This window comes from Staurois parvus, unplaced genomic scaffold, assembly GCF_062004578.1.
Source record: "Staurois parvus isolate SC_StPar_1 unplaced genomic scaffold, SC_StPar_1.0 ptg000154l, whole genome shotgun sequence".
Lineage (NCBI taxonomy): Eukaryota > Metazoa > Chordata > Amphibia > Anura > Ranidae > Staurois > Staurois parvus.
Genome location: NW_028317950.1, coordinates 16,189,306 through 16,205,444, shown reverse-complemented (window position 1 = coordinate 16,205,444; position 16,139 = coordinate 16,189,306). Strand labels below are relative to the sequence as shown.

Genomic DNA, 16,139 nt, shown 5'->3' with positions numbered 1-16,139 from the left:
TATCCCTTTTGCTGCCAGTGCTCTTTTTTGCATTTTTTGCACAAATTTAAACAATCATTTTAGGCCTGAAGATTACATAAAACCCCCATTATATATTTTCTGAATGCAAAGACCCAAGAGAATAAAATAGTGGTAGTTCCAATTTTGTATGTTGCATGATATTACCCCAAAATTTCAGTAAACAATACAAGTAAGTTAATTTTAGGGCACAAAAAAAGCAATAAACTACCCTATTTTCTGGTACTATATAAAAGACGAGGTTACACAGGGTAAATAGATATCCAACTTGCGTGCACTTGTGAAATGGCGACAAACTTTATAGTACCCTATATTTTCTATAGGCGACCCTTTTAAAGCCCCTTATAGGTCATCAGTATAGTGTACGGAGGAGGTCTGGTGCTAGAATTATTGCTCTCATTCTGGCGTGTACAGTGATATGTAACGTGTATCACAATCAATGTTTACATGCATAGGCGCCCCAGCGTGTGCTATTACGATTGTACGTGCGTATATGTGTGGGTGGGGGGGGCCTCAGTTTTTTTGGGGGTGTGTTACCTGTACCTGTTTATCTTTCTCCATAGGGAACAATTGTTCCATTTGTTAAGTGAATAACCACAAAAAGAGACTAACAAAATTATAGCCCTTTTTTGTTTTATCTTTTGGTAGGTAAGACCGTTCATATGTGTATTTCAGCTAGCTGCATGCCTTGGAGTTCAATTTTAGAATGACTTAAATTGATACACATGAAGCGGTACTCTTTCTCATGTCTCTTTTGAAGAAAATATTACAGTGGTTCTAAAGGCTCAAGGTTTCTTTTTACCTTCATGCATTCTGTTCATGAACTTAAAAAAAACACCTGTATACAGCGCCCCCCCCCCCATCCTCACCCAAACCTTACCTGAGCCCTCTCCAATCCAGCAACGTTCTCGACAAGCTCTGTTGTCTGGGGACACTTTCTCCTCATTGGTTGAGACAGCACCGGGAGCCTATTGGCCTCCCGCTGCTGTCCATCACAGCCAGTGAGCCACTGAGGCCTTGGGGGGCGGAGCGGGGTCGAGCTGCAGCTCTGTGTGTCTTATGGAATGCATAGAGCAGCTGCTTGGGGAAGATTGGTTTTCCCTGGGGGCAGGGACCCCAAAAAAAGGAGACTGGGGCTGCTCTGTGCAAAACCACTGCACAGAGCAGTGGACAAGGAGTCCATTCGAAACACAAAACGTGGACAGCCGCATATATGTGAGCCAGGGGTAATTCATGATTAACTTTAAACTGATAACCTGTAAAGGCTTTTAAAGCGTCAGTTTTATATACTGTAGTTTGTCACCATTTCACAGGCCTGCACAATTTTAAATATCGACATGTTTTGACATCTATTTACTGCAACATCTATTATAGATTACCAAAAAATTGGGTAATGTTTTTGAGTTTGTGTGCAAATATCATGTAAAATAAAAACAAAAAATGCGACAGCCACCATTTTATTGTCCCGTGCCTTAGCTTTCAGAAAACATGTAATGTTTAAATGTATAGAATACAATATTTATACTTCTTAATACAAATTTAAGTTTAAGTTTTAGTCCAGATTTCAGCTTTAAAAACCTGTAGTTCCCCCTTGAACCCCTGATATCTTCTGGATTATTGATCCATTTTATAACTTCTTTTTTTATTATCTTCCTCAAGCCTGCTAAAAATCAGCAGTCCGTTGTGTGAGGTAATCACAGTTTGACACAGTTATGTATGACAAAAACACCAGAAAAGCTCAGATCTGCACTGTATGAGCTTAAAGTTCATTGCAGTTTCTCTCCCTTTTCTCACAGTGTTATATTTGCAAGCAAACTCATTGGACCTCTGTACTAAAACCGGCATGATTAATATTAGTTTCATCTTCTATATTTTAATCAAGTGAGAGCACAGTGTAATCTGGTGTTCCATCCAGTGCCTCATCTGCTGGTATTTATATAATATCTGAACATAATGTGACCATATGCCAGCCTTTCCAACTTACTATTCAAAGAGAGTCAACCAGAAGGAACTGGAGCTTTCAACACGTTCGGTTGTAATGGGAATAGAACAGACTTACCAATTGAAAACTTGGGGGTTTTAGCAGACTGGCTGCTTCTCCCCACAGAGGTGTGACGTCACACCAAGTATTAACTTTCTTCCCTTTTTCAGCTTTAAGTGAAGATGTGTGCATGCTGTCTTTAAATAGCTCCTTGTACATTTTTTAAAATATCTGTTGCTGGAATATAGTGGTTTGTTCTAGAAGAGCAGTCTGTGAATTTGCAACAGCCTTTTGCAGCCCTGATGAAGATTGCAATGTGTGTAATGTAAAATTGTTCAACAGATACCTGTTTGCATAAAAACATTCTCCAGTAAAAAAACAATAGCATTTGAACCCATGAATGAACCCATTCTTTTCTCATTGAGGGCAAAATAACAGGTTCTTGATAGCCAGCCTCCCTTGTTACTTATACTCGCTTTCTGCTTTGAATGTAAAGAAAAGCGTTATCTAGCCTCCAGGTAGGCCTGATCGGAGCTTGCACAGGGCTAAGAACCTTGGCCCACCTCCACATGGCAGTACTCTTGCCTGGTGAATGGCTGCTCATGCAAGCAATGCTGCAATGTTAGAGGAAGTACATACTGTTCCATATCTCCCATAAGTACTGGGATGACATTTTGCTTTAGACAGGTGAACTAGTTGGTGAAGGACCGATTGGAAGGGAAGTATAAGCAGTGGGAGAAGGGTCTGGTTATTAAAAAAAAACAAAAACAGTTGCTTTGCCCTGAATGGAAATTTACTCAGGTCTAAGCAGGCCCCTGGCATTCATTTTGTGCATTATGCTGCTTTTTTTCCCATTGATTCTGGTATTCCCATTTATATAGTCCTGAAAGTGATATTACTAATTGAAAAGTGCTATCTAGTTCCATCCGCACCTTATTTCTGAACCTACTGCATCCTTTGCCAAACACAGAGAGAGGTTTAAAATGAGGTTGTAACACATAGAAATGTGTAGCAAGTAGTTGCAGTCCTGTCCAAAAGCTGTGTGAAAACATTGCTGAATCTTGTATTGCTGTCGGTTCACGCTGAATCCGACTTTGAAATCATGCAACTACACTTGAAGTCACACAGTTTCACAGTTGCATGTCAGTGCGACTTCAGGTGTGACTTGGCTGACATCTGTGCGACTTCATGCACAGATGTCTATGCAAGCCGCATCTGAAATCGTAAAAAATAGTGCAGGAACCCTTTTTTCAAATTGGTGCGGCACCACAAAATTAGTCGCACCGAGTTGAATGGTTCCATTGCCGACAATAGCGTGCGACTTGTCATGCGATTTGAAACTGTCAAATTGCATGACAAGTCGCACCGGTGTGAACCAGGGCTGAAAGTCTACTAAGCTTTTCCTGGAGAACATTAGAAGATAACTTGTTCCCTGAAGCTGCAGTTAATAGCTGGGCCCTCTGTCATGGATATTTTTGGTGGCCTGAATCTCCCTCTTGCTACATCTATCAGAAGATCCAGGCAAACATTCTTTTAAATTCTCTTAGTTAAAGTGGACCTGTGAGGACATGTACTAGTGTATGGTCAGCTTTATTGTACTTCAGAGACCCATCTATAATGCAATTAAATATTTGTGTTGCACAGCAGTAATTCTGTATAAATTCAAGACACCACACCATGTGGGAGCTGCGAAAATTTTCCATCCTGCTCCTTTAAATTCTTTTGTAATGTAACAAAAATTGAAACTGAAGTGCCACACAATTGCTAAGAGGTCCAGATACAATTTTATTCTGATTAAAAATCAGGGGGGTAAATCCAAAAAGTTTCCAATGCGTTTTGGTGCCCAAGAACGCTCCCTTCATCAGAACCTGTTTAACAACAATGTGAGTAGACTAGAAGTGAACTGGATTTTTAATGGTATTTTTTCCAGTGTATTTACCATCTGCTGACGAGGAGATCTCGAGGGTGTAGAAGCTGCCTACCTGGGCACCAGATCATTTACATCAACATCAATACTTTAAAATAGCAATGTCATTGAGATAACTCTACGGGTCCAGAACTATTTTGCCACTTTTTTTCAACTCTTCAAATTCTTTTGCCAGTGCAGTCAAAACTGAACATCAACCCTACTAACAGGTAACAATTAGAAAATGAAATGAATGTTCTTAAAACGAAAAAACATTACAAAAGAATTTGAAGGAGCAGGATGGATAATTTTTGCAAATGAAAACGTTTCTAACAATGTATGTGGTTTTCATTCAGGAAAGTTCATTCACTCCAAAATTGAATGATAAAAGCAAATTTTTTTTAAGTACTTTAGAACGACATTCACTATGCCATCAAAGGTACTGAAGAGAATTTTTGTATGAAAGTCTGTTTAAGATGTGCTAGTGTATAGCCAGCTTAAAGGAGTCCCATCCTTTTCAGACTTATTGGTCACAAAGAACAAATTTGGTAATCAGTGCTCAAGTAGGACATCAACTAGTAATGTTCAAGAATGGAACCCCTGCCTTGTAAGGAACATATGCAAAATAAGAACTTCTGACTTTTCTATGGGTCAGTGACTCAGCTAGTACTGAAATCCGTAGGCCTACTTAACAGCCAAATATTCAGAAGACCTGAAATGGCAGCTTCTGTATTTGTTCCAGGCTTCCTTTAAAGAAAAGTTTGTTTCTGCATACTTCCTGTGTGTGGAGCCTGTGAATTATCAGGACATCTGCTGGAAGTGCCCTCAACATTCTGAACATCCAGTCTACTTTCCTGATACAGGTGTATGTTGACTATGTATACCAATCTGATGGCATACCATAACCTGATGGGGTAGACTTTATCCCCTAGAACAGGGGTTGGCAACCTGTCGATTGTGATCTACCTGCCAACTGCAGGCAGCCGACAGGCTGATCTCGAAGATGGCTGTCACGGTCTGGGTCAGGTTCAGAGACCAGTTGCTATAGCAGAGTTAAGGCTTACCTGAAACCAGCAGGATAGGTACACCAACAGATCACCCTGGGAAAGGACGCAGGCTCACCTGAGGTGCGGGGTCTAAGCACCAACCGGTTTTCACCAGAGCTCCTAATGGTGGAGTTGGATTTGGCCGCGTGTTGGTACCAGGTCGCAGATCTCAGGATCACCCCACCAGGGAATGAGCAAGTCGGAATCCAGTAGCAGATCGAACAAGTTAGGGATCAAGCAGAAGCAGAGTCAGTCAACAAGCCAAGGGTTGGTCACAAACGGTAGTAGATGAGGATGAGGCAAAAGCGTAGTCCAGGAACAAGCCAAAGGTCGGTAGCGAAGGTATAGACGGCAGCAGGAGAGACAAGCGGGATCTTGGCTGGAAAAGGCACAATAATCTGGCAAAGAGGAAATGCAGAGACATGGCTTTTATCAAGAAGTTCATGGGAGGAGCAAGAGGTTCAAGGTTCAAGATAAATAAGGTCAAGGCAGGATCATCCAAACAATTGTCAAGGGAGCTGTCCAGCATTCCAGGTGGCTCAGCAAGAAGAAACATTGCACCTCACCGCAGAAGGCCCAGGTTCGGACCCAGGCCATGACAATGGTTTAGTCGGTCCTTCCCCTCAGCCTCCACCACTTTCACTTCACAACAGAGCAGAGAGCAGCAGGCAGCATAGTGGATGGAGGGTGGGATCAGGAGCCACTGCAGCTAACTAGCAGGTGATTGGTTGTTAGATAGCTGGGCACTCCTAGCAACCAATCACTAGCTTGTTGCAAAGTTAACACCAGAAGCTCCCGATCCCGCCCTGCATCCAGTACTGTGCTGCCTCCCCTCAAGTTCTCTGCTCTGCTGTACACCTGACAACAGGTAGGAGAATGCTACCTGCACACTCCTGTTTGTGTCATGTGGGTTTTATGAAGTGATGCGAGAAGGGCAGTACTACTGTGACACAATATTTGTTCTACATGCCATCTTTTTACTGGGGGCTGGATAGTTTTATTATTTTTTTTTTTGTTTTAATAAAGGCGCCATCCTGACACCCCCCCTCCCCCCCCTTCTTCCCCTGGGATATTGTCCAGGTAGTTAGCCTACCCCTGCCCTAGAAAATGGCACTGTATCACCTTTTAGACCTCTCTAACCCCTTCTTCTACTCCAATGTCATATATGTTTGCTATGTATTTTAGGCTAATGTGTTTTTCTTCTTGCATGCATGGAGACTGTCAGTGTAGATGAAGCACTTAAATCCTATGTGACACTGACAAGGTACTGTGCACAGCATATCCACATACACATAAGGTCTCTTTTCTGAGGCATCTCTCCTGATTCAGGGCTTTTAGAGCCACCCTTAAGAATGAACAGGCAGCCCCTTCACCTCTTTATAATGGATGCTCAGCGTAGATAAATGTATAAATGGCCGCAGGCACATGGTAAGCTGCAGTAGTCTTCTTCATCTAGCATCAATCCTGCAGGATGGGAGCATTGTGCAGTCGTAGCAGGTCTTGCAACGGGGCAACAATATTGAAATTCTGCGAATTGACAGCAGCCTCCCTCATCAGTCACTGCTTGGCACTGGGTTCCCACATCTTCTTTTTTAAAGGCATCATTCCCCTCCAGTCAGGTTTATTGGTCTATAGATGCTTCAAGAACTTTTATCCAGCAATCGCCTCTGCTGACAATATTGTTTTTTCTTTCTGCATGTGAACCTGCTGCATGCTGATCAGGTTGCTACACTTCAACACAGCAAAAGGAACTTCAACACAGCAAAAGGAACACAGCAAAAGGAACTTCAACACAGCAAAAGGAACATAGTACTGCTTGTATATAAAATGGAGCATAGCATAAGATGGATAGCAACTGCTTAATCAAAAAGGGAGGAACCGCAGCCCTCCCTGTTTAATGGGGGCTGGTTTCCATACTAGAAGAGTGTAGAATGAAAGTGTATACCTCTCTTAACCTCCAGACCGTTTACTGTGCCATGTGCAACGTTTATTTATGTTTCAGCTAGGAACTAGGTGCACACACCTGTGTATGGCTACTGATCCATGCGATCATCATAACAGACAATCGTGATGATGAATCTAGTTTAAAAACAAACTTCTCCAGACTGCAGATGGCACTAAGCCTCTTTCTCTGTGTATTTGCTGTGAACAGAGAAGGAAGAACTGTGTTGGAAATCATTAAAGTGTGTAATGAAAATTATTAAAAAACTTAGAATAAAATCTGTCTGTGGAAATGAACCAATAATTATTTCTTTCACAGCTTTTAACAAAAAACATGATATTGATTTGTTAAAGTAGTTGTAATCTGTATACCCTTACATATACCCATTGAAGCGACTTGCCTCAGATGTTACACAGAGATTAAACAAATCCTCCTACATACAGTGGGGAAAATAATTGTTTGATCCCCTGCAGATTTTCTAAATTTTCCCACTTCCAAAGAAATTAAGGGTCTATCATTTTTATCATAGGTGTATTTTTAATGATAGAGACAGACTATCAACCACAAATCCAGAAAAATCACGATACAAATGTTATAAATTGAGTTGCAGTTCAGTGAGTAAAATAAGTATTTTTGGTTTGGTGACTGTGGTCCCAAATGCCTTGAGATCATTCACAAATTCCTCCCGTGTAGTTCTGGGCTGATCTCTCACTTTCCTCGTGATCATTCTTACCCCATGAGGTGAAATCCTGCATGGAGCTCCACATCGAAGGCGAATGATGGTTATTTTGTATTTTACCATTTACGAATAATCGCTCTAACAGTTGTCTAATTCTCACCAAGCTTCTTGCTGGTGGTTTTGTAGTCCATTACTGCCTTTTACAGGTCTACAATCTTGTCCCTGACGACAGCTCTTTGGCAGGGTGAGGTTTGAATGGAAGAAAGAGATTCTGTGAACAGGTGTCTTTTATACACACAATGAGTTGACATTAGGAGCACCTTTTGACAGGACAAATCTGTGTACCACATGAGCAAATAGCTAGTCTATGGGAGCCAGAATTATTGTAGGTTGGTAGGGCATCAAATACTTATTTTACTCACTGAACTGCAACTCAATTTATAACATTTGTATCATGTGTTTTTTCTGGATTTTTGGTTGATATTCTGTTTCTATCATTTAAAATACACCTACGATAATAATGATAGACCCTTCATTTATTTGTAAGTGGCCAAACTTACAAAATCTGAAGGGAATCAAATAATTATTTTGCTTTGTTCATATTTCATGTCTGAGGTTTACAACCACTTTAAACATACTGAAGTGGGTCAGTTTGATCTGGGCATCTAGACTTCAGTGAACAGTGGTCATAAACCAGTTAATTGTTACATCATTACTGTGGGTTTTATCCAAATATGAAGAGGTTTTTTGTTTTTTTACTTATTGGGTTTAAATGCCCTGCTTGTTTTCTACTTGGCATTGCTGTTATATCGTCCATCAGTGGTCACAACAACACAGAGAGTAAACCAGATGTGCATCAGTGTTGATCCACCTACTAAGGCCTCTACTTTTCTTTTTTGCAATGTCACCCAATAAGTCAGTAATTTTTTATGTCAGCAGTGCGATAGGCCCTCTTGCAGTCCAGATTATTGTCATTATTTTTGCTGGGGAGAATTGAACACCCAACTGGGGAACATGTGTCACTGAGCTCTCCCTCCAAATATCTTCCCTCCCTTTCTGCTCTATTAAACATTGTTAATTGGTGTTGCTAGAAGGATGGAGCTTATTTCTCGGTTGACATGTAGAGACTTGTGTTGGCGACAGCTGTGCTGGAGATGAAAATATTATTTTTCTCATCACAGGTTAATAAATAAATGAAAAATCAACCTCAAAGAAAAGAAGGGGGAGTGGAAGGTTTGATGGAGCTGAGGGGTTGTTAATCAGCAGAAACAGTTAACAACAGATGCATGCTCATAACTCTGAAATGTTTTCCAGAATACACTGAACATTGCACATGAACCCCTGCTCCTGTGCCCAGATTTATGTGGTTCATTGAGGTACGCTTAAAACAGAATCCTGTGTACTACACTGTTGGTGCGGTTTCCAGCAAATACATTGTACATAGAAGTTAGTAGTACCACATGTAAAACAAAACACAAAGTTGAGGTACAACCTATTCACACAAATTTGTATGTACAGTAGGGCCAGTTTGGATTCTGTGGAAACCAGTGCGAACCCACACAGTTATAGAGTGAATATACAGGCTCCATTTTGATAGTGTCCATGGGAACAAGTGATCCAGCACACACCCCTTTACACATGAGGTGACCTCTAAGGCCCCTTTCACACGGGATGGACTTCATCAAGCGGATCTGGCTGTTCAGCGAGGAATCTGTCTGCTGATACCTGCTGAGCAGGTGGATGACAGGTCCGTGTCTGCTCTGTTTGTATACAGCCGACATGGAAACAGCCGCTGTTCTGTATGGAAAGTTGGATGTAAACAGACTGCCTGTCTGTTTACATCTGACTGTCATCCAATCCACTAGATAGACGGTGAACGTATGCCCATCCATCTGATTTTGGCAGACCGAATCAGATGCAGGTGGGTGTAAACAGACACGTCTGTTTACATCCGCCTCCCCATAGAGGACAATGGAGGATCCCTGGGGTCCGCCTGAAAAACGGAAAGGTGAGCCCCATCAGTCCACTCATGTGAAAGGGCGCAACATATAGAGGCAGTGAGTTTTATACTAATTTCTAAAACACAAACATGCTCCTTATTATGCAATATTTCATAGTTGTACCACCTTTTAGACAAATACTAGTGAGCATGAGAGCTTTTAAATATTACAAGCCAAACAAAGATAGATCCAGAAGTAATTGGCGATTTATTAATAACATATTGCAGTGCAATGGGGAAAGTCAGAGGAAAGAGGCCAAGGTCAAATGTCTTTTCAAGAAAAAAAAAAGGGGGGGGGACCATATTAATATCTTGGAGAAATGATGAATGCATGGTGGTATACAGAATGGAGTTTCAGATTAAAGAAGAAGTCTAAGATTGATCCCTGAGTATTGGTATTACCTAACAGAATGTTAAGCATATGCAAGATATCTGAACTGTTTTGGGCAAAACCATCATTTTCAGATGCTGTAGGTTTTGTACCAGGGATCAGAGACTTTTTCCCTTCTGTACAGTGCATTTTGGTGCATGTTAACACTAGCTGATGCAGCTTTTTTTTCTCGATACTGCTGTTTTCATGTTAGTGATGCCTACTTTCTCAACTTTGCATGGGTGTATGAAATGAACAGCATGTCTCTTACACGTTGTGTGGGATACATTTGCTATTTAAATCTTCAACGAAGCTGAGCGGCATCACACCAGCACTGGAACTCATCCAGCCCCAGAAGAGGGGTCAGGCTCAAACTCGTCACCATCTGTCCAGACGTTAATCAGAATTGCGGGTGTTGACAAATGCCGCAGGATGATCCTGCCTCTGTGAAAGTTAGCAGCAAGGTTGCCCATACAGTAGCATAAATCAAGAACAGGGACATATAACTATAATGCACCTCAACATCTTGTAATTTTATCTTAAAACTGACACAAGTTAACATATCCCCATGTTTTTTTTTTTTTTTTGTTTTTTGTTTTTACTATTATTATTGATCATCATTTAATCTAATTCTGTATGATAATAATAAAGTCCATTTCCTGGAATCCAACTGCAGTAAAATAAATAATATAGCCCTATTTTTGTAAGAAAAGCAGCTCTTGTTGCAATGCTCACCTCCTGTCCTGTGCTGTCCCCCGCACTTACCTGCCCTTTAATTCAACATTGGTCATTTTCTGGGTTAAATGATGCTGGGGGACATCACCTTTGCACCCAACACTCGCCTACAATAATACAGGGATCAACAGTGACATCATAATGATGTCAGGGACACACTCAGCATTACTGAGGACAATCTAGCACCAGAGAAGAGGAGAAGACCCCCTGATCTGAAATCATCATAACTAGGTGAGTATAAAAAAAACAAACAAAACCCAAAACTTAAAAAAGCTGGGGATGCTCTGGAATGGGGTGGGGTGGACATTAGAAATTAATGCCCATTTCCAACCAAAGCTTTTGTCTTTGTTTAAAATTAGATTTGATGAAAATGTATAATTCTATAAAGTTTTTACACTGCCTGTAACCCCGTTTGGGGGACTTTTACTTCCCTTCCCATACCATACATACTATGCCCTGAGGAAGAGGGCTTGTGCCTCGAAACACATCAACATGTGCGCCAGAGTGATTCCTCCTCAGCCTCTGTGCAACATGTCCACATCTTGACATGACTGTCACTTGGGTTTTGCTTTTCTCAAGACCTTTTATCCATTTAGCTGCTTTTGAGTTTGTTTTTGGCATTTGTTGTTTTATAAATTGTCATTTGGGAATGCACTAGACCTTTGCGCTCCTTTGTTATTTGTTGTTCAGAGAAAGATTTCCTCAGTCGGAAGAGGGCAGCACTGGTGAAGTATTACTGGTGAATGAGCATGGTGAAGTCCTTATATGAACACAAATCTCAATCTCTAAATTACCTTGGTGCTAGGGTGTCAACTTTGTGGATTCAGCTGTTTGCAAAATACTTGTGCATTGGTGTCATGTACTATCATAATGGATTTTCATCTAAGCTATATTATGTGCAATTCTTTGATTATCCTATCATGGCATAATCGACTTCCAAAAAGACTATTTAAGGGGGAAATATAAAAAAACACAATTGCAGCAGAATGATTTTTCTGGAAAAATTGGTCTGTGGCAAAGATTGTTTTAATAAACAAAGATAAAAATAATGTTGTTTTCATAGTGAAATAGTAAACTAAATTGAATGTTTTAGACCATTTTCTTATATTTGTGGAAAAGCCACATTTGAATACAGTATCTTTTTCAAATGGAGGTTGTACTACATCTGGATTGTAGTGTGCAGGAATGCACCCACCTCGTCTCTCCAGCAAGCTTTTCCAATTTGTCTTGATCTCACACTGCTTGAGCTTGCTTCATTATATTCTGCAGGCTGTAGCCACTGTCCAAGATTGAGGATGTTTATTGATTGCACATCGGCGGAAGAGAAATGCCTTATGTCTTTATTAGCATATAGTTAGTGTTGACCTTTGTTCTTCTGCAAAGCGACAACATGGTTTTGCTGAGCTCAGAAGAAGAGTCAGGGCTTGGTGCTGGACTGCGGTAATGGCGCTAGCTGTCACTCACACCAGAGAAAAGTGTGGAACAATGCTTCCCAGAGCAAACTGTGCTGTTTCAGACTTGCAAAGATGACTTTAAATTGTATGCACCAAAGTACTCTCAGATTTGTGGGCCCATCTGAGAATGCAGAGAGTATTCAGACTCTTCAGGAGATTTTAATCCGTACTTATGGGAAGAAGTAGTTTACTGCTACATTTGCAATAGAGTTGGCAAACCACTTCTCTCCTAGGCCACCACTTTTGGAGGCACCTCAGACCTTTATGGCTAAGCTCCTGCACTACAAAGACAATGACACTGTGTTTCAAACCACACAAGGAAAAAGTAACATCCCCTTCCAGAATATCTGCTTCGTAGTCCTTCTTGGCTTTTCCACTAAAGTCACATGCCAGCACTCAGCAATTGACAGGGGTTAAATGTTGGCTATGTGTACTTAATTTGAAATACGTTTTTGCTCTACCTGGCTTGACTATGTTTAACAGATGATGGCCACAACCCCACCTCCAGAAAAGGCATCTCATTGACTGGCTTTGAGCGGTGATATATTCCTTAAAATCCTTGCCATGTTTTGACCAATATGTTGCAGAGGTTCTTCCAAAACTTTATTCATCCACTTGGATTCAGAGGCCAAGTGGATTCAAGTCCATCTCTTAGGAAAAATTATAAACGCATCCTTATTCATTTAAAAAAAAAAGGTGCATTTATTATTTTTTGATATATAAGTTAGTGAATCACAAGTGCAATGCAGAGACTCCTGCAGACGGTTTTTGCAGCTGCTGGTCCTTACCAAGGTACTGACCTTTGGTTGCAGTGCTGCAGGAAATGTCAATCTGCTAAGAGAGCAGTGACTTCACCAAACGTGTGTTCCATTGAGATCTATCTGTCCTTCTGCTGCAGTGGTTTTTCATTTACAACTTCCTGTGTATAAATGACACCTCAGTGTGGGTGAAGCTATGCACAGCTGCACCAATTTCAAATTTGTCAGAGTTGAAAGGGAGAGGAACCCCTGGCTCCTGGAAGGAGGGTGGATGCTAGGCTGCAAATTCATACCATGCTTCATGTTACACCTTAAATTTGAAACTTCTTCAGAAAGATGACATTTTCATTTAATACATATTTAGACTAAATTGAATTTTCACAGTTTACCCCTTATCAGCTACAACCAGGCACCTTTATCATCTGAAAAAAAATACAGCTAGCACTGACTCATTTTGCCATATTTAAGGCAGGGGGGCCTGATGACCTTCCTGTGGAATTTTACATGGAGTTTCAGGACTGTTAAATCCCTATTCTTCTGTAGGTCTACAATGTGATTTTTGACTTCTCCATGCTTCCTCCATCTTTCAGTTGAGCAGCTATAATCCTCTTTTCTAAACCAGATAGAAACGCCTTAATGCCGGAGTAATATAAACCCCTCTACCTTTTTCAAGTGAACATTAAAATTCTGGCAATGTTATTATCTCTCCATCCTTATAAAGTAACTACTGCACTTATTCACTCTTGCCAAACCAGCTTCATCCAAGGCAAAAACACTAAACTTAACACCAAAAGGATGTTCTGGCAACCCAAATCCTAGCATGAACATACAGTTAGGTCCATATATATTTGGACACATGCACAATTTTAGTTTTTTTCGGTATTTACCAAAACATATTTAAGCTATAGTTCTATAATGGATATGGGATGAAAGTGCACACACCCAGGTTTAATTTGAGGGTATGCACATCCAAATTGGAGGAAGGGTTTAGGAATTACAGCTCTTAAGAATAGCCATCCCCCCTTTTTCAAGGGACCAAGAGTAAGTGAACAATTGAATATAAGCATAAATAAAATGTTCATTTTTAATATTTTATTGAGAATCCTTTACTGGCAATGACTGCCAGAAGTTTGGAACCCATGTACATTGCCAAAGACTGGGGAACTATATAATAATTTACTTTGTGTTGGAACCCTGTGGTTTTCAACTTACTATGTTACATAAGTAATGTTTAAACTGTTCTGTACACCGAAATCCAACTGGAATAATAATCATGTGTCCTTTCTCCTAGTTACATCGATGACGTCATTAGCCGTATAGATCGCATGTTTCCAGAGATGACCATCCACCTGTCAAGACCCAATGGCTCCTCCGCTATGCTGCTGGTAAGCTCCATGTGCTGCTCAGCTAAACATGCTTTCTTTCTAAGGGTAGATTTAAACGTGAGCCTAAATCTCCCTTGCCTCTCAAGCCCGTTCTGCTTTAGGATCGCGCTGTAGACGCTACTGACAGGCAGTGAAGAAGCAATGCGGCGTCTCCTTACCGCTTGTTTTAACCCCTTTTTTTTGCTGACAATCACGCCTCAACCTTGTGCATTGCGTGCATTTGCAGGGTGTTTGTGGCGCTTCCCCTTTGACTTGCTTATGTACTGTTTAGTGGGCTTACTGCCTGCCAAATGATGTTGGGCCAACTCGGCCGTGGCATGAAAACATCCCCGTCTGCTGCCTACTGCAGCTTAAGGGGGGTGGTTGGCGGGCGGCAAAACACAGCTCAACCGCACATTTTCCCGCCCTCCAACCACAAGTATAAGCAAGGCCTAATTTGGCTTTTGTGATCTAACCCTCTAGTGGTAAAGCTTTTAAGCTATTGGTTAAGCTCTTAAAAGGTTTGTCCACCTAGACGTGATATATTGGTTATGTGTGAAGCTTAGTGGGTCTAGTCAGCCTGTGGCTTTGTGTAGGTCTTACATTTTTCAACAGGGAGCTCTTCTTGTTATAATGTCCAACTATGTTTCAGTCCACCTGTGAGCTTGATGTGTTCCCTCCACTCTTTGTGTTTTCTAGCTCCTCTTGTTACATTGTTCATAATATAAAATAAATCCAGCAAGGAGTGGGTGAGAGCCATGTAATGGGCACATCAGTTATGCAGACCAAGGAAATTAGCAGGGAGCTCTCACAAAGAGCCCCAGGATATTTAAAAGCTACCAGGTGGTTTATCCTTCAAGCATCTGTAAAAAATTGAAATATCAGTTTAGGGTGGACTGGCCTTTAAAATAGGTGTGTGTGTGTGTGTGTGTGTGTGTGTGTGTGTGTGTGTGTGTGTGTGTGTATGTGTATATATATATATATATACTTTCAGAAACAACATTTTCAATGGGACACTATACTACAAAATACGGGCCATTGTTTGCAAACATGATTTGTTATTTGCACACACTAAAAAGTATTTTTCCTAAAAAAAAAATAATTCAAGACCATTTGGCATAAATTAATATACCCCAGTGAAAGCCTTAAGAGCAAAGCTAAATTTTAGACAACAAAATCCTAATTTCCAAGAATTCAACTACAGGTGAGTCTAATTATTCATTAAAGAGGTGTCCAGCAGACAATTGATTATAAAAGGGCATTACTTAAAGAAAACTCCTTCCCATTTCATGCTGTCAGCAATGGCACCACATGGAAGTGAAATGTCACAAGTCCTGAGAAAGAAAATAATTTCTTTACAGAAGAAAGGTGAAGGCTGCAAGAAGATCAGCAAAGCTTTACTTATTGGTCAGAATACTGTAGAAAAAGTGATACAAAAATTTTGCAAAGATGGAACTGCAACCATCTCACAGAGACATCCAGGCTGTCCATGGACATTAACACCTCAACAGGAGCATCTTCTGATGAGAAGGGTTGAAAAAAATCACCATGCAAGTTCACTGCAGTTAGCTAAAGAAGTAGAAAGCCAAATTGCGGTGATTGTTTCCTGTGACACAACACGGCGTACACTGCAGAGAATTGACATGCATTGGTGTCCACTAAGGAAGCCTCTCCTAAAGCTCATGCACAAAGAAGCCCTCCTTAAATTTGCCAGGGCCCATGCTGAAAAAGAAAACGACTACTGGGACTCTGTACTCTGGAGTGATGAGACCGAGTTAAATGTTTTTGGAACTGATGGCTTCAAAACTGTATGGCACGCAAAGGCGAGGAGTACAAAGAAAAATGCATGGTATCTACAGTGAAGCATGGTGGTGGCAGTGTCCTGTG

The 16,139-nt window shown here is 40.9% G+C and overlaps 1 protein-coding gene across 1 annotated transcript in view; it reads left to right on the top strand.

Moving 5' to 3' along the window:
• MED27 (mediator complex subunit 27) overlaps nt 1-16,139 on the top strand; it is a 424,633-nt gene that overhangs the window by 254,809 nt on the left and 153,685 nt on the right. Inside the window, exon 4 of the mRNA XM_089675114.1 lies at nt 14,180-14,273. Within this exon, the coding sequence (XP_089531240.1) occupies nt 14,180-14,273 (94 nt within the window). The remainder of the gene's footprint in view (nt 1-14,179; nt 14,274-16,139) is intronic.